Source organism: Papio anubis, chromosome 6 (assembly GCF_008728515.1).
Source record: "Papio anubis isolate 15944 chromosome 6, Panubis1.0, whole genome shotgun sequence".
Taxonomy (NCBI): domain Eukaryota; kingdom Metazoa; phylum Chordata; class Mammalia; order Primates; family Cercopithecidae; genus Papio; species Papio anubis.
In genome coordinates this window covers 150,953,631-150,975,554 of record NC_044981.1, presented here as the reverse complement: position 1 = coordinate 150,975,554, position 21,924 = coordinate 150,953,631, and the positions used below count along the sequence as shown (strand labels likewise).

Here is a 21,924-nt window from a genome sequence, read left to right as displayed (position 1 = left end):
CTACAAGCATTTGTCCATCCATCTGTTCATCAACAAATGTAGCAAATGCAAGTTATCGTGTTTGGTGCTAGGAAGATATAATTTGTGTGAGGCAGGAGTGCCACCCTTGGATGCTCACAGTCTAGGGGTGTTAGACTAGATGCATACCATCACACACACACACACACACACACACACACACAGAGTTATGCATTGAGCAATTAAGAGTGACTCCTAGACAGGAACATAGAAGAATATATGCTGAATGTGATGATGCCTGGTGATCATTCCAGTGGTACAACCAATGACTGCACCAGTAGAGAGGAAGGAGGAACTCCTTCTGGCAGCTAGAGTTCTTTTTGTTTTGAGGTGGAGTTTCACTCTGTCAATCAGGCTACAGTGCAATGGCACGATCTCAGCCCACTGCAACCTCTGCCTCCTGGGTTCAAGTAATTCTCCTGTCTCAGCCTCCCAAATAACTGAGACTAGAGGTGCCCGCCACCATGCCCGGCTAATTTTTGTATTCTTGGTAGAGACAGGGTTTCACCATGTTGACCAGGCTGATCTCGAACTCCTGACCTCAGGTGATCCACCTGTCTTGGCCTCCCAAAGTGCAGGGATTACAGGCGTGAGCCACCGAGCCAGCATTCTTAATCTGGGGTTAAGGTAGACTACCTGAACTTGCCTGTCAGTCTTATACGTGTGAACAAGTGCACATTTTTCTCATGGCAGGGATATGTGTGTGTGTGCGTGTGTGTCTGTGCACACGCATGTTCCATAGTTTTCACTGAATTCTCAAAAAGATGTAAGACTGCAGCAATGTAGGAACCACTGGACTCGAGTGAGTAGGTGAGGCACTCTACGGAGAGAGACACTTAACCTGGCTTAAAGGCTAGACAGAATTACTCATGGATGAGAGAGATGAGCGAAGGAGATACCATGAGCAAAAGCAGTAAGAAGAAAATGTGCATGGTCTCCAGTGGCTAAGAGGCACAGTCTGTAGGAAAGTCAAGAAATACCACTGGAGCAGTAGGTGGACTCAGACCATGGGTGGCTAAGAATTTACCTTTCTTAAGTAGGAAGCCATTGAAGGCATTTGATGAAGGTTCATTATATAGTTTCTATACATTTAGAGGGATACCTTGAAATCGAATCTGGCAGTAATCTCAAGGGGAGAGAAGCCAGGAGCCTAGGCAGGGGGCAGACCAAAATATATACAAGTGAGACACAAAGGACTGGAGAAATCACTGCTCACAGAACCCCAGAGCAGGAGGGGCTGACTTAGAGCCTGGGGACTTGGAGGGGAGAGGAGAACCCTGGACAAGAATGAGAAAGAATAAGAAAATAGGAAGGGAAATGGGAGGAAAAAAGGTTTGATTTTCAGCAGGTAATAGCAAGGCTAATCCATGTAGCTATTCCCGCAAACAGACACAAATATGAAAGTTGTCCTGTGGGGCTCAGTTTTGAATAAGGATGCAGATCCACAAATAAATCCCTTTTAAGGACTGAAGCAGTGAGATTGGGTGAAGTCACTGAGGGAGGAGATGGGGGCAAAAGGGGTGCAACTGTGGCTAATGCCAGATCCAAAGGTCAGGAAGAGGAAGGAGAACCGAGAGGGAGCAGGACTTTCAAATTCCTCAACGCTATGCTGTTCCCTTCCTGAAATCTTGCTCATGCTGTTCATTTGTACGCAGTAGAAGGGTCTGTTTGGTAAAGTTAAAATGAGCACTATCATTTGTCTGAATCAAAAATGCCAAATTTTTGGTAGCCACATGCATGAAGTTTAAAAACAAACTGTATAAGTTTATTTAAAACCTATTTTGGCAATCATTCACTTTTAGAACTGAAGTCTCTTCATATAGGCAACACTGTCCTCCTGCTTGTTACATTTACAAAGTCCACTGTGCCCTGCACACACCCTGACATTTACCAACCACCAGCAAATCAGCTGGTTTGTGATTATGCAGACACTTTGGTTCTCAGTTCACTGACTGTGTGCTACCCTTCCTGATTATAAAATTTACAAAGGACTTTGGAGATAAGATCTATTCCTTAAAATAAATCAAAAGAGAACCGAACATGTTAACACACAAAATACGTGTTCTCTAGCACAAAGCTATGTAGAAGACAAAGCACTTGGCTGAGATCGAGAACTCACAATCTAAAATGAGAACCAAATACCGTTTATTACTATCGGTAGTATTAATAATAGGTCTTGCTTTTTTCTCAGCAGTAAACATTACTCCCTGTGGCTAAGAGCACAGCTGTAGTCTGGCTGGGGTCTCCTGCAGGCCAGTGCTTGCCCTTGTCCTACCAGGACCGGTGTGGGTTGGCAGGTCCACTTCTCATTTCAGGGCTTGCAGGACTGAACATAGTTCTGGGTCTTCATTGGTGAACCCTGGGAATTGTTGCATGAGGTTGCAGTGTTGTTTACGTCTCACTTAAATGCTCTAAATTTTCTCTTGGGAATAGAATAGTGTTATCCTGCAGCCTTCGGGTATGGGCTTAAATCTTTCAGGATGAGAAGAATCACTCATTATTTATATTACTTAGCACTGAAAATGCATCTTCAATAAACTTGGGCACAATCTGACAAAACTACAGGATCCTCAAATTGGAAAGTCCTTAAGGTTTTCATTACATCAACACATTTTTTTACTGAGTTGTTACTTTGTGTCAGGCATTGTGCTAAATGCTCCATGATTCAAAGACAAAGGAGACACGATTCCCTTATTTTTTGGAGCCCTGAGTTCAATGGGGAAGACAGATTCATTAGCAAATGATCACAATTCAGAAACAGAGCTGTGCAAAACATGTCATGGGATTGGAGTATAGGTTGGGTCTTCAGGAGAAAGGGGTGCCTGAGGTAAGACTTAAAGGATGAGTGAGGTTAGCCAGATGAGTCGAAAAGGAAAAGTGGTCTCCATTCCAGGCAAGTGGGATTACTGGTAGTGTGATATTGCCTGAACAGAATGTGTGAGGCAGAGAATAAGAGGTGAGGCTGAGGAGGCTGGTAGGGTCAGATCAGAGGGAGTCCCGAATGCCACGAGAAAGAGCATAGGCTATCCTATAGGATAGTGTCTTTCAGAGGTTAACAATGAATTATACGTTGCAACCTGGTACACATATGTAAGGCAGAACTGCGAGGAAACCATACCTTGCTATATGTGTTACACTTTGATATTTTCTATTCCCTTGATTTCATTTTCTTTTATCTATCTCTTAAAAAAAAAAAAAAAACAACTGCTGGTTACAACCCATGAAACTTATTCTGTAACCCGCGAAATGACTCACAAGTTGCAGTGTCAAAAGCACTGTTAGAAGTGATGAGGAGAAATGAAAGGATTGATGGGCACACGTAGTTGCGGTCAGACTGTGACGAAGGTGAGCCGCTCTGGCGGGGTGGAGAGGATGGCTTGGAAGGAAGCAAGGATGGAGGAGAGAGAAGGGGAGACTGTTTTGGTAGAGAAGCAACGAAAGTCAGAGCTAGAGAAGTTGTAGAGGAATGGAAAAGAAAGAAGAGAGCTAAAACCTGTCACATAGTAAACCTGGGAGGAACCTGTGGTTGACTGGATGTGGAGGAGGGAAAGGGGGACACTTCAAGGGTAAGGCGAGTCCCAGCGACTACCTTGAAACAATAAGATAATCATGCATTCATTTAACAAAAAAAATGCTATCCCAACCGTATTATTCTAAAAAATACTGGCTAGGGATTTGCTCCCATTAGCAAATAGTGCTGATGAGTGTAATTAACTTTTATTTAAGAAATTTTACAAGGATTCTTACTAAGGGGCAATGATGACTGAAAATCGGGCTAGAGAGCCTAGTTGAAGTGGCTTTTGCCGACCACAACAATACATAACTGAATTCATGAATTTGCTCATAATTGGTTTGTATTTGTTCACAGTATTCTTTTCTCCCTAATCTTTTAAAGTATGTTTGAACATGCATGTGTCATCCTATCAAAAGATGACCCCTCTTGATGCTGGTGGCTGTGAATACACGCATTGCTTGAAGCAGACACGTGACCACTACCAGTTCTCAGCTCTGTAGGTGTGGGCATGCACCAATTCTGGCCCCATGAGATGACTATCTGTGTAAGCTATGGTCACGTCTGGGAATCTTCCTCACCTTCCTCTTTGCATTTGCATGGCCTTGGCAATTAGTCTCCTTATCCCTGCAGCTGCTGACCAGCCAGACTGTGAGATTTGCTCATCGTGCCTTTCCAAAAATTACACATACCCAGAACACACGGTTTTGAGATGCTTTGGCCTTCTAGTGCTCTCAGTGTAAAAAAAGCTATGCGTTGCTTACCCACTTGCAAGAACAACAGATCCATACACATGGATACAAGCACCAGAACTACTGCATTCTTATCAAAGCAAGAACTAGACAATTATCCTAGTTTCAAGTTGATTTTAGGAACACACATGTTAGTAATTTATGGCAGCAAAAAATACACCAATATTTTAAAATATAAGTATTTAAATATACCAATATTTTAAAAAAATTTATATCAACTGCCCCTTCTTGGTGTACCGTCACACTGCTGATGCTGAAATGCATTGATGGTGAGTGTCCACTGTACCTCGTGGTCCCGCTGCCTGGCTGCTGTGGCCCTGTTCATGTCTTCGGCATCCCTGACGTGGTTAAGGGCCTGGTCAAGTGCTTCCTGGAGATCTGACAACTTAGCATTGTAGTCGTCCAGCTGCTCCAGGACGACAGGAAACAGAGTGCGGGTCTCATTGTGCAGCCGCTGCCAGCTCTCAGCCTGGCTCAGCACTGGGAGGAAGTGGAGACAGAGGCTCAGTGTGGCTTTCTCCTGTTTGCTCCCATTCCTCCCAGCATTTTGCAAAGTTGGAAAATTTTCAGGCCATGCCTTCTTTAACAATGGAGATTGAAGCTATTGTTCATAAAGATAGCTCCTCCACCTTTTAGATTTGAAGTTAAAAAAATCCTAGTTTTTAGGGTTTGGGAGCCCCTGGATAACAGTCAGTTGAAAGAAGGGTTTGATTAGTTTTCCCACAGAGGTTGTGCTTTTTGTGAAAACCATGTCATTATACTATGCTTATTATTATCCAGAATATTAATAATTTTACTCTGTAAAGCGGACTTGGCTATAGTAAGGTTTTTACTATTAAAAATAACCAAATTCGTCAGTAATAAGGCAAAATGATGTGCATAACCACTCATTTTCTGTAGTTTTTCTAAGCAACCGTTTTTAGTTAGCTCTACTAGGTCAAATCCAAACCATGATTTTGGTGGAAAAAAGATTAAATGGCAATGAGATGATGTTCTTAAACTTCGCATGTGTCTTTATTCTCTGCTCAAAGACACATGCATTGAATATGTGCCTTAATTTCTGTTTTCTTCAGGGAATATCAGTTTGTCTTGTTGAGATTTTCTTCCATCACTGTAAGCAGAACACAAAAAGTTCCTGGCTGAGTATAGAAAGTGTTGGAAAATGCATTCTAGGTGGAAGGAGGCCGAGTGGGAGATGTCATTGGTCCCACTTCTCCAGGGCAGCCTTGTCAAATTCCACAGTAGGTGATGAGCTTGGACACATCTGGCAGTGACTGACATCAGAGCTCTAGCCTTTCTGAGTCTGACTCAGAACTGGGGCCTGAGATTCTTCTTTGGTTCTTATGATTTCTAAGACTTTACACATTTGCCACCATAATAAACCTGTATGTCAATAATGTCTCTCTACAGTATCCACAATAATGGTTAGCAGAAGTTGATAGTGACAGTTGTAGGAAAACGACCTACTGCCCTTTCATCGTTTTTGTGTCACTAGTCCCTTTGTAATCGAATGAAGCCTTCAGACTGCTTCTCACAGTGTGTTCTAAAATGCGTAAAATAAAATATATAGAACTTAAAAGGAGACTAATATATTTAAAAACCAAACTGGTAATATAATAATGTATATGCTTCTTTACTAATCCCTTAACTAACAAGATCTAAAGGTGGATCTAATAGCTACCATAATTTTGAGTTATTGGTGAATTTAAACAGTGTTATGAGACAGCAGCAGCTAAAATACAATATGCAAATCGGTGATTTCTCTCACTGAGTGTGTAGGTTAAACCAATTGTTTGCAGCTCTTCCAATCAAGAGTGGAGTCTCTCTCTACTTCTTGAGTCTGGGCTGGTCTTGATCAGTAAAATGGATGTGACATTGCTGAGCTCCAAGCCTTGGTTTAAGAGACCATGTGCTTTTCATTCTTGCTCTCTTAAAGCTGCTGTTATGTGAATAACCTGGACTAACCTTGTTGAGTGAAGACCTCACATGGAGGGAGAGGCCCAGCCTTCACAGCCAGCCCCAGACATCTGAGTGAGCTCAGCCAATATATGTCACATGGAGCAGAGACGAGCTGTCCAGGTTGAGTCCAGCCTGAATTGCCAACTCATGAAAGCAGGAGCAATAAATGGTTATTGTTTTAAATGAATACGTTTGTGGTGGCTTTAGTTTAGTTTTGTTTTGTTTTGAGACGGAGTCTCACTCTGTCATCAGGCTGGAGTGCAGGGGTGTGATCTCGGCTCACTGCAACCTCCACCTCCCAGGTTCAAGCAATTCTCCTGCCTCAGCCTCCTGAGTAGCTGGGACTACAGATGCATGCCACCACACCCAGCTAATTTTTGTATTTTTAGTAGAGGTGGGGTTTCACCTCATTGGCCAGGCTGGTCTCAAACTCCTGACCTTGTGATCCACCTGCCTTGGCTTCCCAAAGTGCTGGGATTACAGGGGTGAGCCACAGTGCCCGGCCTGGGGTGGCTTGTTAGAATAGTAATTGATAACTGATACAGTGATCAAGTGATAGATTCAATAATATTACTGTGGTTTGGTGCCTATACTCATCGCTAAAGGAAATGTTAAATTTCCACTGGAGGCTAAAAGATACTAAAGTCATTCATGGTCTTCACAGCATGAATATTTCTGGGCTTGTAGCATTCCTGCCTTCTCAATAAAATTTCTCTTACTGTAGTTCTGGGAATTTGTTTCCTTTAGCCTTCCTTCTACTGTGTTATACGTTTTCACCAAATGCTATAGATTCCTTATGGCATCTCAGCTGTTTTCAGGGGCTCAAAGTTGGGCCTGAATCTAAAAATCTCGGTTATAAAGTCAAGTTGTCCTGAATGATTCCCTGTGGCCACATGTAGATTCTAAATAGTTCTGAACACAGGAAATTGGTTGCTTTGACTATATGTTGCCCTAGGTTTACCGTGTGCTCTTGGACCCACAAAGAGGGCAAACATGTGCTGGGTCAGCTACGAGAGGAATACACCTACGTTCGTGAGCCTCATCTGCCTCCTCATCCACAAGCTCCCGTTGGGTGAAAAATGGTTGACGGCGTCTAATCTCCTCAAGCATCTTCTGGGCCAACACCAGCTTCTCAGAGATTTCCTTGGGGCTAAGTTCATGCTCTTCCCCATAATAGAGCATCTTGTTGTTGATCTCTGAAAGGAAGAACATGGTGAAACAAGGCAGCAGGGAGAGATGATCGGGCACTAGAAATGCAAGGGAGCGAGGGCTGTGGGCAAAGGACAGGGCAGATCCTGAAATGGAAAGAGAGACTTATTCAAAGGCAGCGTGCTAGTGTTCATGCTGTGAATCGCAGCGAGCATGGAAGCTCATCACCTAATCCACGAAGGAGAAAGACACGAGGAAACCACTCTTCTCTGCTTCCTATGTGGAGTCTTCAGAATGGGAACTGGCTAATGCAAAACCTGCTTAGCTTTCATCCTCATCTGGTTTCCACAGTGATACGAGAATGCTAATATTCAGCATGAAATACTGTAACTTGATATTCAAGGCATCCAAATCTACAGTCTTTGATTAGCCTTTTATATAACATATTTAACTTAGAGAAAATGCTCAGTGATCACTCCTGTCATGGGTGAGATTATTAATATGTAGGAGTTATTAATTGTATTTTAGACAAAGATTTGATCAAAGCTTTAAGACAAAATGAGAGCATATTGCTAGCTGTCCAAATGAGTCTTTCAAATTATTTCACAGGCTAAATATAAAATGGGGGTTTGTTATAATATGATGTGAGCTTTGGCTCATTCATAGTTATTTTTTGGCAGTTGCTGTTTGCCTCCTAGAATGTGACCACTCTGGGTCATTTTCACCCTACTTCCATAAGTCGGGTGGAGAATTTTAGAACTGGAGGGACCACTGAGGCTCAAAGGGATTAGGTGACCTGTCTAAATATTAGCAGACTGAAATACTTCTTTGAATCCCTCATTCCTACTACATATGATGAGAAGGAAGGTATGTAATTGTCACCTTGTTCTACTGCAGCTCCAGGAGGAAGCATTTTATCTTCCTGGCATAAATGAAATTGCGTGTCTGTGGTTTACTATGATCTATGTGGTTGGCCAGACCTGATGGGTAAACAAACATTGGTGTCACATAAATCATACCAGGATAAGGGGTTGTATTTTATGTAGATAATAGTTTGAAGGTCACCAGCGGTTATTTTAGAGATGGCTGGGAATAAGGAATGACATATAATTGGTGTACAGCATTCCAGAATTACATAAAGGGATGAAACATCCACTCTTCAAGTAAAGTCTAAAATATTAACCTGTGAAACAAACTAAATGAAAATATTTTTTCCTCAGCTCTAGCACTTGCGATGCTGAATTCTTTGGCATTTTGATGCAAGTCTTATATTTACAATTTTGGCTTGTTTTAGTTTAGCTAGTTGCAGTATAGATTAGAAAAGGGAAATACAGGCAACAGTATTTTTGCCTTTGGTCTTTGGAGACTATTCATACATTATATTAAAAATTTAAAAACTGATAGAAGTTATTGTTTCCCATTTACATTTCCCTTGTATTTTTTTCATCTTTTCCCATGCTTAAAGGATCAAATAAGAGGGTTCAGATCCTTTGCAAATGAAACACTTTTGAATCAAAACATGGGTTACAATAGCAAAGGTGAATTATTTTCTCTGAATAGCTTACTAGGGTCCTGGCATTTGCTGCCTAAAGAGGCATGTATTTCTTAGTTGGATAAGGTCATGTTATCTTCCAGGTTCAATCTTACTTTTTGAACAAATCAATAGTAACTCTAAAATGCTATAGAAAAAGAATATTTTGTCAGGAAATGCAAAAATATGAGCCATGAGAGAGGATGTGAGTGAGGAGTGTTTGGATTGCATGTCATTTGCTTTTATTGTTTATTATAGGCATCAAAGGAAACACGACAAATGATTAATCTTTTCTATATCCCTTTGCATGGAATATGCCCCAGTATAAAGACATGAATCTTCCACTGTGGGTCCCTTTACTGCCACTGTGCCCTGGGATGCACTTGGTATGGTCATCCAGCCCTTAATATATAGTGTAATAAAAACTATGGAAATGCAGATACTGGATCTTAGCAAACTCTCACCCAAGGAAATCTTCTTTATCCTATAACAGATGAAATCTGCTGTTTTTTGCTGGTAAATTGCAGTCCAGCTATTAGTGCACTATTAAAATAGTCTTCAAGATTATCCTGCGTTTATTGGAAGTGAGAGCACAAATTAAGCAAACCTCCAAGAGGGAAGGTACAATCATTCACAATGCTTTAGGACAAAGAAATCTCCCACAGTCCCCCGCCTTCCTTTTCTTCTGGGTTGGGAGCCCAAGCATGTTGCCCGATTGGCCTTTGGGAAAGCCCATCATAGAAACAGCTTGTGATGATTTGGGTCAACTGACAGTTTACTGGCATTCTAAAGGCAATGTTGTTTTCTGCAAATAACTGGGAACAATCTGTGACTCCTACTCAACTCTTGCATTTTAGAGACACCATAGCATGCAGTCTCCTCTGTCAGAAGGGTATTCTGAGGAATGCCTAAAAAGGGAATGATTTTATACATTGATCCTCGAACATCAAAACATAGTAAGTAGGGATGAGTGCTCAGAAATCCCAGATAAACAAACTTGAAATAAAGACCTTATACAAGTTTAAACCCATAATACTGTACCAACAAGTTCCTGGCACACAGCAAACACTGAACAGTAGCCATTGTGTCTACTGTTGTTAATAACATGAGTGTTTCCTTGATATTAAACTGAACCAGAAGAGAATATATTTACCTTGGATTTTATCCCTCATATCATGGGCTTGCTCTACAAGCTGACTTGCGTGTTTAATGGTGTCCATGCTTTCCTTCTGAATAAGTTGCCCTTTTCTGGAGGCTTGATTTTCCTACAAATAATCCATATAAAGCTAGATTAAATGTATGAGAAAAGAATGTTGCATAAGCACAGATAGGGAAGGGTGGGCATAATGTGTTTCATAAACATAAATCTTCCTGGCATGTGAAAGTTCCATAACATATAACATCATCCCAAAAATAATGCATAAAAGTTAATGTGATGGCCAGTTCTAAAATTTTTTTGACTTTTCCGTAAGTTATTGGGGTACAGGTGGTATTTGGTTACCTGAGTAAGTTCTTTAGTGGTAATTTGGGAGACTTTGGTGCACCCATCACCTGAGCAGTATCGACTGCACCATATTTGTAGTCTTGTATACCTCCCCCTCTACTCTTTCCCCAAGTCCCCAAAGGTCATTGCATCATTCTTATGCCTCTGCATCCTCATAGCTTAGCTCCCACACATCAGTTGGAACATACAGTGTTTGGTTTTCCATTCCTAAGTTACTTCACTTGATGGCCAGTTTTAGAATGACAGAATGCTATGAAATCTGGTGCTATTCCTATACCATCAGTCACAGTTCAATCCCAACCAACTGCCTTTCATATGTAATTTATTCTTCAAATTTTTACTGTATCTCAAGGTGCTGGACTAGAAAATTGCCTATGTCTGCTGATCATTTTGACATTGTGCTGACTGAAGAGTTTAAAGTTTCAAAGAGAAAATTGTTGAAAAAATAGGCAGACCTTGAAATGCACCATGCTTCCAGTGGCTCCTGGGTGGTCCAACCACCGCTGAAATTGAATTACCACAGAGATTTCAAGGATTATTCTCCCTGGGTTAAAATGCTGTTTTCAGTGCTTCATTCCAAATTCCCACCAACATTGAGGGCACTTGTATACAAATAACTACACAAGCAGATTTGGCTCAGCGTGAATGGAGCTCTTCTCCGAGAAGCTGATTCCATTCTCTCAACTCGGGAGACTCTGTTTCAGAGATCTCACACAGTATTTGTCAAAAATAATGCCCAACTCAAATGTGGCCTCTGAAGAAAGGGTTTGTGTGGGTGTCTGTGTGTATGTGTGTGTTTTTGTGTGTGTGGTTAAGGACAGAATGTGATCTAAGAGCACAGATGTGATTCAAGACCAGGACACCACCCTATATGCACAGCACGGGCGACATGTACTTCCTTTTGGGATTCGAAAGACTGATCTGTGGGTTATATTTAAGAGGAAGAAGAGTTCTTTAGTCTGGCATTTGGTAAAATGCCCACTTGCCTTGTCTGGTGCTGTTTTTGGCTCAGCTCTTTAAAAACTGCTGCAATACATGAAGGAACTGTGGGGTGATCTGCCACACAGAGCGCTGGTAGACCCATTATACAGTTTCCTGAGGATAGGGCAATGGTTGTTTTGAACTTCTCTCCTTTCATCCAGTGTTCTACCCAAAGGATTATGCCATGATTTTACCAGGAACGTTTTTACACTCTCCAGGAATAATCCAAGAATGTGGCCCTCTCAGGTGGTCAAGGAAAAGGATGCAGAAACGGTATTACAACAAACACATGCCCAGAGGCTTTTTATCAGGCAGATTGGTAATCCCCTCTCTACAGAGCCCGCTGTGCAGTGGCAATGTGGTCAACAGTCCCTTCATAAACTGGGCTCTCTGAATGAACACCGCCTTCTGAATCATTATATTCCTTCCTGCAGTTCCAGTCGTCTTCTTGGCTTGCTCCAGTGCTTTCCAGATAAAACAGTATTTGTGGTCATTTTAAAACTAAATACACCGAAACTACAATAAATCTTAATGTTACTCCTCGCTGCTTTTAAAAAATATGGACACAAACATTTAACATTTTAGAATTGTTAATAAGTGGATCTTTGATCCAGTTTAAGTTATATTCGCAGAGCGTAACACCCCTAGTTTTTACTTTGACTTGATACTTCAGAGTAAATCTCTGTTGTTATTACTGTGTCATTAAACTTACTATTTTTTGATACGGAAACTTCAGTTGAAGTGATGAGAGACAGCTGAAAAATGTCATGCCTATAAGAAGACCTCTTCTTTGTGACAAACGCCAGAGGGCGCTGAGATGTAGGTAGACAGAGCTATATAGACATCGATATACTGTATGTATGACTGGACCAGTGGCAAAGAGGAACATCTATTCCTTTACATTATAAGATTACTGAATCGAACGTATAGTGATGGCTTCTTTGAATGTTTATTTTTTCTGTAACTTTGCCTGTGGAAGGAAAATAATGATATAGGCACATGGTAAAACGGGTGTGCCTTGGTTTAAGAAAAGCTGAAATTAAAAAATTACCTTGCAACTGTAAACCAGTTGGTAGTTTACATTACAAATGTATTAGTCATTTGCTCATCTCAACAGAAAATTCTTCTTGTACATGTTTGACATAAAAGTGGCAAGGGTGTCTTGGTAATACAGTACATAAAAGGTAGATTATGTGAGGATGATAACCAATATCTAGGGTGATCATATATTTTATGGTTCAACCTGGGGCATTTTGCACATGAAAGGGAGAACTTTTAGTAATTACTCTGGGACACAAGTATAAACAGCAACAGTGTTGGACAAACCAATATTGGTGTGCTAGGAATATTGGTGTGCTACTTTAGAATTTGTACAGTAATATCTACTTCTGCCTACCTCCTAAACATTAATGACCTCTAAATTCCTTTCCAGCCCTGATTACCCTCTGAGTTGCAGATTCACATCTCTATCTGCCCTCTGTGCATTCACAGATATTTCACTTTTAAAATGTCCAGAGTAATCCATTCGTGTTTGTAGTCTTAGTCATCCATGTCTCAGAATGGAGCTTCTCTCTTTGCTATTTCTCACCTCCAACTGGTCACCAAGTCTGTTTCATTCCACCTGCCACTCTAGCCTCTCTTCCTCTTTTCCATGACCACAGTCTCAGTTCATCCTTGTTCTCTGCAAATCCTTTTCAAATGAAGGCAAGACAGCAACTCACTACTCTCTTGTCTAGACCACTGTGGCAGTCTCCTAAGCAGTGCCCCTGTTGTCAGTCTTCGCTGGCTAGTCTGTCATCCACACTGCAGAGGGACATTTCTAAAGTGCAAATCTAATCAGCTCATCATTCTGGGTAAATACCTGAATGACTTCCAGAGTCCACAGACTGAAGTTCCCACATTCATGAGCATGTTTGGGAAAGTTCTTCACAACTGGGCCTCTGACAGCTTCTTCAGCATTATCTCCTGCTCTCTGCCTTACAATGAATCTTCCACAAGGCCATAGTTCCAATCCCAAGAACACAGCACGTTGCTTCACATCTATCTGTTCTCACAGTACTTATCCCTTGCTTGGGAGTATTTGATAAATTCCTACTCATTCTCAATACACACGCCAATACTCACCTTCTCTGAGAAGCCTTTCCTAGTGTACCCCTGCCAAAATAGTTCACTATTTCTTCCTTAGAGTTACCCTTCAGCCTGTACCATGTTTCTCTTATTAAATGCTGTATGATAATTATGTTTTTACATATCTGTTTCCCTGCTAGACTGAAGCATCTTGAAAGCAGGGCCTTATTATATTTCAGGATACCTAGCACTTAGCATAATAACGGTTATATACAGGCCGGGCACAGTGGCTTACGCCTGTAATCCCAGCACTTTGGGAGGACTAGGCGGGTGGATCACGAGGTCAGGAATTCAAGATCAACCTGACCAACATGGTGAAACCCCGTCTCTACTGAAAATACAAAAAGTAGCCAGACGTGGTGGCACATGCCTGTAATCCCAGCTACTCAGGAGGCTGAGGCAGGAGAATTGCTTGAACCCAAGAGGCAGAGGTTGCAGTGAGCTGAGATTGCACCACTGCACTACAGCCTGGGCGACAGAGCAAGACTTCATCTGAAAATAAACAAACAAATAAATAGATAAATAAATAAATAAATAAATAAATAACTATTATATACAGACGTCCAATAATGCTTCTGGAATAGAAATGTAAACAGTTGCCCCTCAGCATCCATGGGGGATTGGTTCCAGGACCCAGCTCCCATAGATACCAAAATTCATGGTTATTCAAGTTTCTTACATAGACTGGTGTAGTATTTGCAATACTACAGCCTATGCACATCCTCCCATATATATTGCATCTAAATTACCTGTAATACCTAATGCAATGCCTACACATCACTTCATTCATATGGATTCAAAGTAATACTCAGCATATGGTAAATCTGAATTTCGCGTTTTGGAATTTTGTGGAACTTTTTCCAAATATTTTTGAGCCATGATTGAATCCACTAATACAGAGGGCCGACTGTACTTAATTTTGTCCTGCCTTTCTGGCAGGACAAGAGATGAGGTTCAGATACTTTTGATGCTTGGAGACAGCCTACTTTCCTTTTAGTCCTGTGGGTCTCTGCATGAGTTGTCATTCAGGGAGCTTCTGCTGTGGTTCAAGGAGTAGAAGTGGAGACGGCGCAGCACCTCATGAGCTGCCCTTGGAGACTATGCTTTGTGACTCTGGGCTCTGCAGTGGACCTGCAAGATCCAGATGGTGAGGGGTAGCACTGAGACTGCGAGAGGGCCTCATCTCACCTCTGCTTGTAGCCCAGTGGCACTCTGACCTTGAGCACAGTGCCTCTGGGAACATGGAAAAGTAGAATCTTGGCATGATCTTTGGAATTTTCATTGCAGACAAGATCAGCAGCAGCAAAAGTGAGCATCTTTTGAGCACTGGCTATTTATGAACACAGATGGATGGGCATCCTTTAGGGGAATCCCAGACGTAAGTGGTGGGAAAGGGCTATAGGACTTCCCAGTAGGAGGCTGGAGGATTTAGAAACGGAAGTTCAGACAAAACCGGTAGCTAGGTGGATGTAACTTGTGAGATTTGGGTCACATGAAATCTGCGTGGCAGACAATTTGCAAAAAGTGGTATTACTTGTCAAGTTCAAGGGGCAATATTACTGATTTTTATCACTATGGGTATAGACAATGAAATCCTTTACTCAATTTAAAGCCAAATATTAGTTACTTTCTTGATAGAAGGCTTTCTAAGACACAGCTTTCCTTAAGTCTAAACATCAATCATGGACTTTTCCAGACCAAGGGCTTGAAGAATGCTTAAAAAGTCATTAAGACCAGCCCTGGGCATTTGTTTTGAAATGTTTCAGCAGGTTTTTGCACCATTAGGACTGTAGTTAGAACATTATATTCAATAAAAATCGATGGAAACAGCCGAGTGAAAGCTCCTAGTATAGTAGCTTTATCGTCAACCTTTTGTGTTGGTGGTCTGTTCTTTTTGTCCGGGAGCGTTTTCTACTGTGATGTTACTTTCAAGCGTACATTATTTCCTCTCCATGAAAGCCTGCATTTAGCTTACATTAGAAATTGTACCATCATTCTTAGCAAACTATCACAAGAACAGAAAACCAAACACCGCATGTTCTCACTCATAGGTGGGAACTGAACAATGAGATCACTTGGACTCGGGAAGGGGAACATCACACACCGGGGCCTATCATGGGGAGGGGGGAGGGGGGAAGGATTGCATTGGGAGTTATACCTGATGTAAATGATGAGTTGATGGGTGCTGACGTGTTGGTGGGTGCAGCACAGCAACATGGCACAAGTATACATATGTAACAAACCTGCACGTTATGCACATGTACCCTAGAACTTAAAGTATAATAATAAAAAAAAAAAAAAAGAAATTGTACAACAAAAGGATCAGGAACTCTGCCTGGCCTGTGGGAGGAGCTAATCTTAGTGAAAACATTTCCTCAAATGTTTTCTTGAAAATTCTTTCCTCAAGAAAGAATTAAGGCCAGGCGTGGTAGTTCACAACTGTAATCCTAGCACTTTGGGAGGCTGAGGTGGGCTGATCACCTGAGGTCAAGAGTTTGAGACCAGCCTGGCTAACATAGTGAAACCCTGTCTTTACTAAAAATACAAAAATTAGCCAGGCGTGGTGGTGTATGCTTATAATCCCAGCTGCCCAGGAGGTTGAGGCAGGAGAATCACTAGAACCCGGGAGGTGGAGGCTGTAGTGAGCAGAGATCGTGCCACTGCACTCCAGCCTGGGCAACAAAGTGAGACTCCATCTCAAAAAAAAAAAAGAAAGAAAGAAAAAAGAATTAAGATACTTTTAGCAAGTTTCAACCATATCTGATACCAACATGAAGTAACAATGAGTTTCCACGAAGATTTGTTTCTTGGTATTTCCTTTGCTGTTTAAGAGATTTCACTGCTCTTCAAGCACTAGTGGTTGGATTAATATGTGCCATTGCTGGGGAACTAGGGACACAGTGTTCATGTGCATTTCAAAATAGATGAATCTTCCAAGGGTACAATTAGAGTAACTTACATTTTTAAAAGCATAATCTCTTAAAGGGTTAGGGGTACAAGGTCAAAAGAGAATGCTATTGTTATTTTATTTTTTAAAAATTTTTGTTGAACGTGAGAACTGTTTATAATGTCAAGTACCAGTTTCTGAAAGCAGCAATTCGGAAGTACTCTGGCCAGCACTGGTGGAAAGTCATTAGAAAAAAAAAAACAAAAACAACAACTGTGTGAAACATTCTAATATGCTAAATATGGTGCCTCGTGACTCCGTTTGTAGTTTTAAAATTAGTATAGCACATGGATGGGTATTTTTCCATTAGGCTCTTATGGAGTGCATTGAATAGCCTTTCACACTGACTCTGCTCATGTTTTAATGTTTTTCCTGTTAATTTGTGACAGTTTTTACAAGTTGTATTTTTCTCAATATTTTTCTCTGTCTAGCTGTCTTCTTCGTTTATTTAGTTGTTTTATTGGATATTTGAAATTTTATCTTGTCAAATCTGTATCTTTTTATTGAAATTCTTTGTAATATATTTAAGTGTTCTGTTATGCCCTTTCAAGATTTAATAAGTATTTTGTTCTATTTTCTTGTGAATTGAGATTTATAGTCAACTCTTTAAACAGGTTAATTTATTTTAGTCTAGGATGTAAAGTGATGGTTGAAAGTGGTTTTTTTCCTGCCAAAGAGCGAAATTGCTTTCTCAGGACAATTTCTTTCCTTTCCATTTATCATTTAATGTATACTTTAACAATATTTAAATTTTTTATTCCATATAATGAATTTTAATTCTGGATGCTCTATAGCTCTTAGTCATAAGATGCCTTGGCAAACAGCTGAATGACCATCCTAGCTAAACAAATCAACTGTATCAACCCTCCACAAATACACAGAAAATTATCCACAAACATAGCTTTTCAAGAAAACCAATCAAAACGGGAAGAGACAGTAGAGACTGAGTATGGTAACTTTCTCCACAGGTCTGGTCTTGATTTATTTTAAGGCACATGGGTCACTGCATTTTTTCTGGACCGTGTTAAGCCTCAGTCATTTGTGACCAGCCAGCCTCACATCAGCTAAATCCTTTCTTTGAAGGCTGTCCCAGAAACTGAATACATACGTACATACCTTTTCAACTAATTCCTCTACGTCAGACAGAAGGCTTTTCATCGTGTTCTCAGCATTGTTGATTTGTATCTTTCTTAGGGCGTATTGGTTTTCTCTTTCTGACAATTTTGTCTACAGAAAAATGTGTTTTGAAAATAATTAGTCAATGTGCACACCAGGTTTTTAAAAATGTACATAAAACTCTTTCAGTGTAAGAGGACTCAGAGTAGAATGTGAGGCTCTTAAAATAGTGGGGTCCACAGGCTGCTGCAGCCTGGTGTGAAGGGTGGGGTCTGCAGAAGGGACTGAGGCCCTTAGGGACTAAAATTCTGCAAGCTCCCCTCACTAGACTAGGGATGCTGGTCAGAGACTGGGTTGACCATGGGGAAAGGGCTCCTTTTCCTGATTTGTACAAAGGTACAATATAGGCTGGTGGTGACCCTGGGTGTCTGAGCTTTAGAATTTTAATTTTGTTGGGTCTGGAAGAACGGACCAACCCACCAGGATTGATGTAACTGGAGTACAGAAATTAACTTTTTCATTTTAATGCAAGTCTCTTTATTTCAGACCCCTTGCTTTCTCCTTTTTCATTTTTGAGGAGGTGGGTCTAAATGTGACTTTACCGAGATTACTTGGGAGTGAGACCTTCGATCTTGACACTGACTTCCTGTCTGCTGTAATGATTCCTATCTTGAAGTTGTGCCTTTGAGGAAAGAGAATCTGAATGGTTTCAGGAGGCCTGGATCTGGGTGACTCCCCTGGGAGGTAGTGTCTTTATGTGTTCCAAAAGGTAATTTTGGACAAGAACAATTTCAAAGTTTAGAATAAAATTCACAATAAGATTCTATCCAGGCTACAATATAATTTTTGTTTTTGTTTACACTTTACATATTTGGCCAACTGCTATGGATATCATTTGCACCTCCAAAAAGCAGTGAGTACTTACTATGCCAGGTACTGTTCTAACTTCTCTACACATATCAATTCACTGAATTCTCTCAACAGTCCATGAGATAGATGCAATAATTATTCTCAATTCCGTATGAGGAAAATGAGGGATTAAAGAGGTTAAATAACTTATCTACGGTCACACAGCTAGTGGGTGTCAGAGCTGGGATTTGGACACAAGTAATCTAGTTTCAAAGTCCGTGCTCTTAATCATTTTCCTAAATTGACTAACGAAGTAGAACAACGTGCTGGTGTTAATTCCATTTTCCCTCAGATAATGATCATTGTTTTAAAAATATCATTTGGTTGTGATAGAAGCCCATGATTTAGTGGGAAAGAAAACTTTTAAATCCTAGCTATAGAAGGACCTTTATATAGTCATCCCTTGGTAGTTGTGGAAGATTGGTCCCAGGACCCTGTGGGGATGCTCCAGTTCCTGATACAAAATGGCCTAGCGTTTGCAGATAGTGTATGCACATCCTCCAGAATACTTTAAATCATCTCTAGATTACTTATAATGCTACTTATAATACTAACACAATGTCAATGCTATTGTAAATAGTTGTTATACTGTATTTTTCATTTCATTATTGTTGCATTTTTTATTGTTTTTTAAGTATATTTTCCATCTGAGATTGGTTGAATATGAGGATGTGGAACCTGTGGATATGGAGGGCCAACTGTATTCCTGTATTTTTTTTTAATCTGTTGGTTGCTTTTAACTTGTTTACTAGGCATTAACCAGTAGATCTATGAGGAGAAACAAGGTATGTGTGTATGTCTGTGCATTTGAGTGTGCGAGTATGAGAAAATGAGAGAGAATGTGCATAAATGAGAAGGAGAGTGGGTGGGTGATGGGGTGAGGAGAGAGAGAGAGGAACAGAAGGATGCTTCTACACAAACTCAAAACCTTGCAAATTATGGCTAAGGAAATGGTAGCCTTGTGGTACCATTTGTGGTAATGACTCGAACAAGTAATGTGTGGCTGCACCAAGGAAATAAGTATTTCTCTTTCCTCAGTAGTTTTGTGCGTAGATACTAGTCTTTTAGTCATTTCATTTCCCATATAACCTCTTTTGTAGACAGCAGCTCTTGTTTGGCCCAAGCTCAGAGTTACAATCAACTTTTCATAATTTCCTATGAAATTACTTATGTTTTGTATGTTAGACCTGCAGGTCTAACAACCTGTAATACAGGTATGAGACTCAGATACAAAAAGGGGTCGAAGGAATTGCTAGCTGCGGGCCTGTGAAGCCAGGATGAAAACAGAGTGGAAGGTAGAACATTCCTGCGTACTTTGAGGAGGTAGATGGTGGCGTTGATTTCATTCACGTGCCTATGAGCGGCGGCCCCAGAGGATACGCTCAGCACCCCGGATTTGCCTTCCTCAATGGAGAGTGCTGCTAACCGCAGGTCATCAGTCAGGTCCCAGACGCACTTATCACAGCCTGGAGGTGAAACATTTATTCAGAATCACGAGTCAAAGCATGCTGAAAGCAGGCTGTTTTAGCGGAACATAATTCTCTATCTCCTTGGTTAATACCATTTTATTTTTGTCTCTCTTGTCAGGCTTTAGTATCTTGCTTGGCATTAGCTAGTGAAGACAGCTATTGGCTAGATGCCCCTCCTCTCCTATTAGCTTTTCTCAGTCAGTATTCAAGGGCTAGCACTAACCTTCTCCCCACCCAGAGAAGGCACAGCTCCTCCCCGCAGCCCCACTTCCTGGCAGGATGAACACTTCAGCACCGGGAGGTCTGAGGTTATCGCTGTGAGAGTTGCTTCCTGACATCTGATGAGGGCACCAAAGTTCAGGCTGAACGTGGGCACGTGGGGAGGCAGGTCCCAGTTCCTCATCACTTCTCACTTTTCACATTTGAGCTCCTCTGACCACTGTCATCACCTCTAGAACCCAGGGCCCTCCTGTGACACACTCACAAGGATGGCACACTGTGTTTCAGAACTGCCTCGATCACCTTTTGCAACTTGCCTATTCCCGATCTCTTTCCTTGAGATGGTGCTCTCTTCTACAGATGTGACATAGGGAGACTGGCATGTTAATGGTTGTTAATATGTTAATTTGTTATTTGAAGTTTAACATGGTCTTACTTATAAGCTCTCTCAAGGAACTGAGTCCCAGCCAGCACTTCAGGCTTGGTGGGGGAGATGCTTAGGACCAGGCAGGCATCTTGATGTTCTTAAATTGACCTTGCCTAGGGGGCCACCAATTCAGTGGGTAAACTTGGCATTGCTTGTGCCTCACATCCTATGCCATCTTCTAAGATGTGATCCAATGGTAAGGTTTATCTCTTCTGCTCAGAGGGACTGAGAGACCAAGATACTTTTGTTGGGGGAGGGGGTGCCTACTATTAAATAATTTTTAAACCAAAAGTTTTGTTCCTAGTATAACTCCTCATGATTTAATTAACACGAGCGCCAGAGAAATCCAGGAAAGACAAAAGGCAGCTCCATTTTGTAAAGCCTGAATATTTACTTCTGCTCCCACTTCAGATTTGGGGTAACTTGGGAGAAGCCACTTAAATCTCTTGGTATCTCAGTTTCCCCAGGTGTTGTAAAGTATTGTCTGTACATCATATTATCTGAGGACCTGAAAAGACAGTATAGAAAAAGGAGCTGAAAAGAGCTCTGTCACTGGCAGTTGTGTTTCTGACTTTGCCTTTAGCCATCAGGCAAGATGCTGAATGTAAAGACTGGATAAGGTAGAGCTATGCAAATGTAAACCACCCATTTGCCTGAGGGAATCAAGTGGACCACCAAGTACTTGGTGCAGGATCCATTTGTTGAGATGCAGAAAGGGTTAAGTCCAGGAGGTGGGACTCGGCAGTTTCTAGAGAGTGATATTGCATAGCACTTCTTAATCCCACACCTGCAGCACATTAGAGAAAGTGGGGTTAGTCAATCATGTACTGTTTTTTTTACTTATGGTTGAGCAGTCCGTGCCTGTAGGGGGTTCCAAACCTTCTTCCAAGCATTCTCCGGTTACACTGTCACATGGGCCTCCCCCGCAGTTGCACACTGTGGGAAACAAAAATAAGAGACGAGAGATTCACTTCTTAACGCTTAAAATATGGCAGTATTTTCCTGGTTTCTAGAAACACTAGCTATCAGTGTATAATTTATCAATGGGGATTAATTACATTCTTCCTTAAGACTGTGTAGAATCTGTGATACAGAGATTATGCCCTTCATCCGATTAAGCTCCAGCCCAATGAGATTTTCAAAGGTGACCCTGGGCAAAACTGAATCTAAGTTTTCTAGGATTTCTCTCCCAACTCTTTGGGATTCGGACATGACAGTGCAATTGCTTCAGTCCAAAAATGTCCTGGTAAGTTTCACAAGATACTAAATGACCATGAGGTCATCATTCAACTGAAAATTGAAAGC

At 41.2% G+C, this 21,924-nt stretch overlaps 1 protein-coding gene across 2 annotated transcripts in view; it reads right to left on the bottom strand.

Moving 5' to 3' along the window:
* Positions 1-21,924, bottom strand: part of LAMA4 (laminin subunit alpha 4) — a 148,486-nt gene that overhangs the window by 60,893 nt on the left and 65,669 nt on the right. Inside the window, exons 7-12 of one of the 2 annotated variants that reach the window (XM_021937958.2) lie at positions 21,481-21,555; positions 19,819-19,970; positions 17,596-17,706; positions 10,074-10,185; positions 7,269-7,436; positions 4,568-4,761 (exon numbers count right to left, since the gene is read on the bottom strand). In XM_021937958.2, coding sequence (XP_021793650.1) covers positions 4,568-4,761; positions 7,269-7,436; positions 10,074-10,185; positions 17,596-17,706; positions 19,819-19,970; positions 21,481-21,555 — 812 coding nt within the window. Of the gene's footprint in view, positions 1-4,567; positions 4,762-7,268; positions 7,437-10,073; positions 10,186-17,595; positions 17,707-19,818; positions 19,971-21,459; positions 21,556-21,924 lie in introns of both variants that reach the window. The other variant, XM_021937957.2, reaches the window with a different exon arrangement.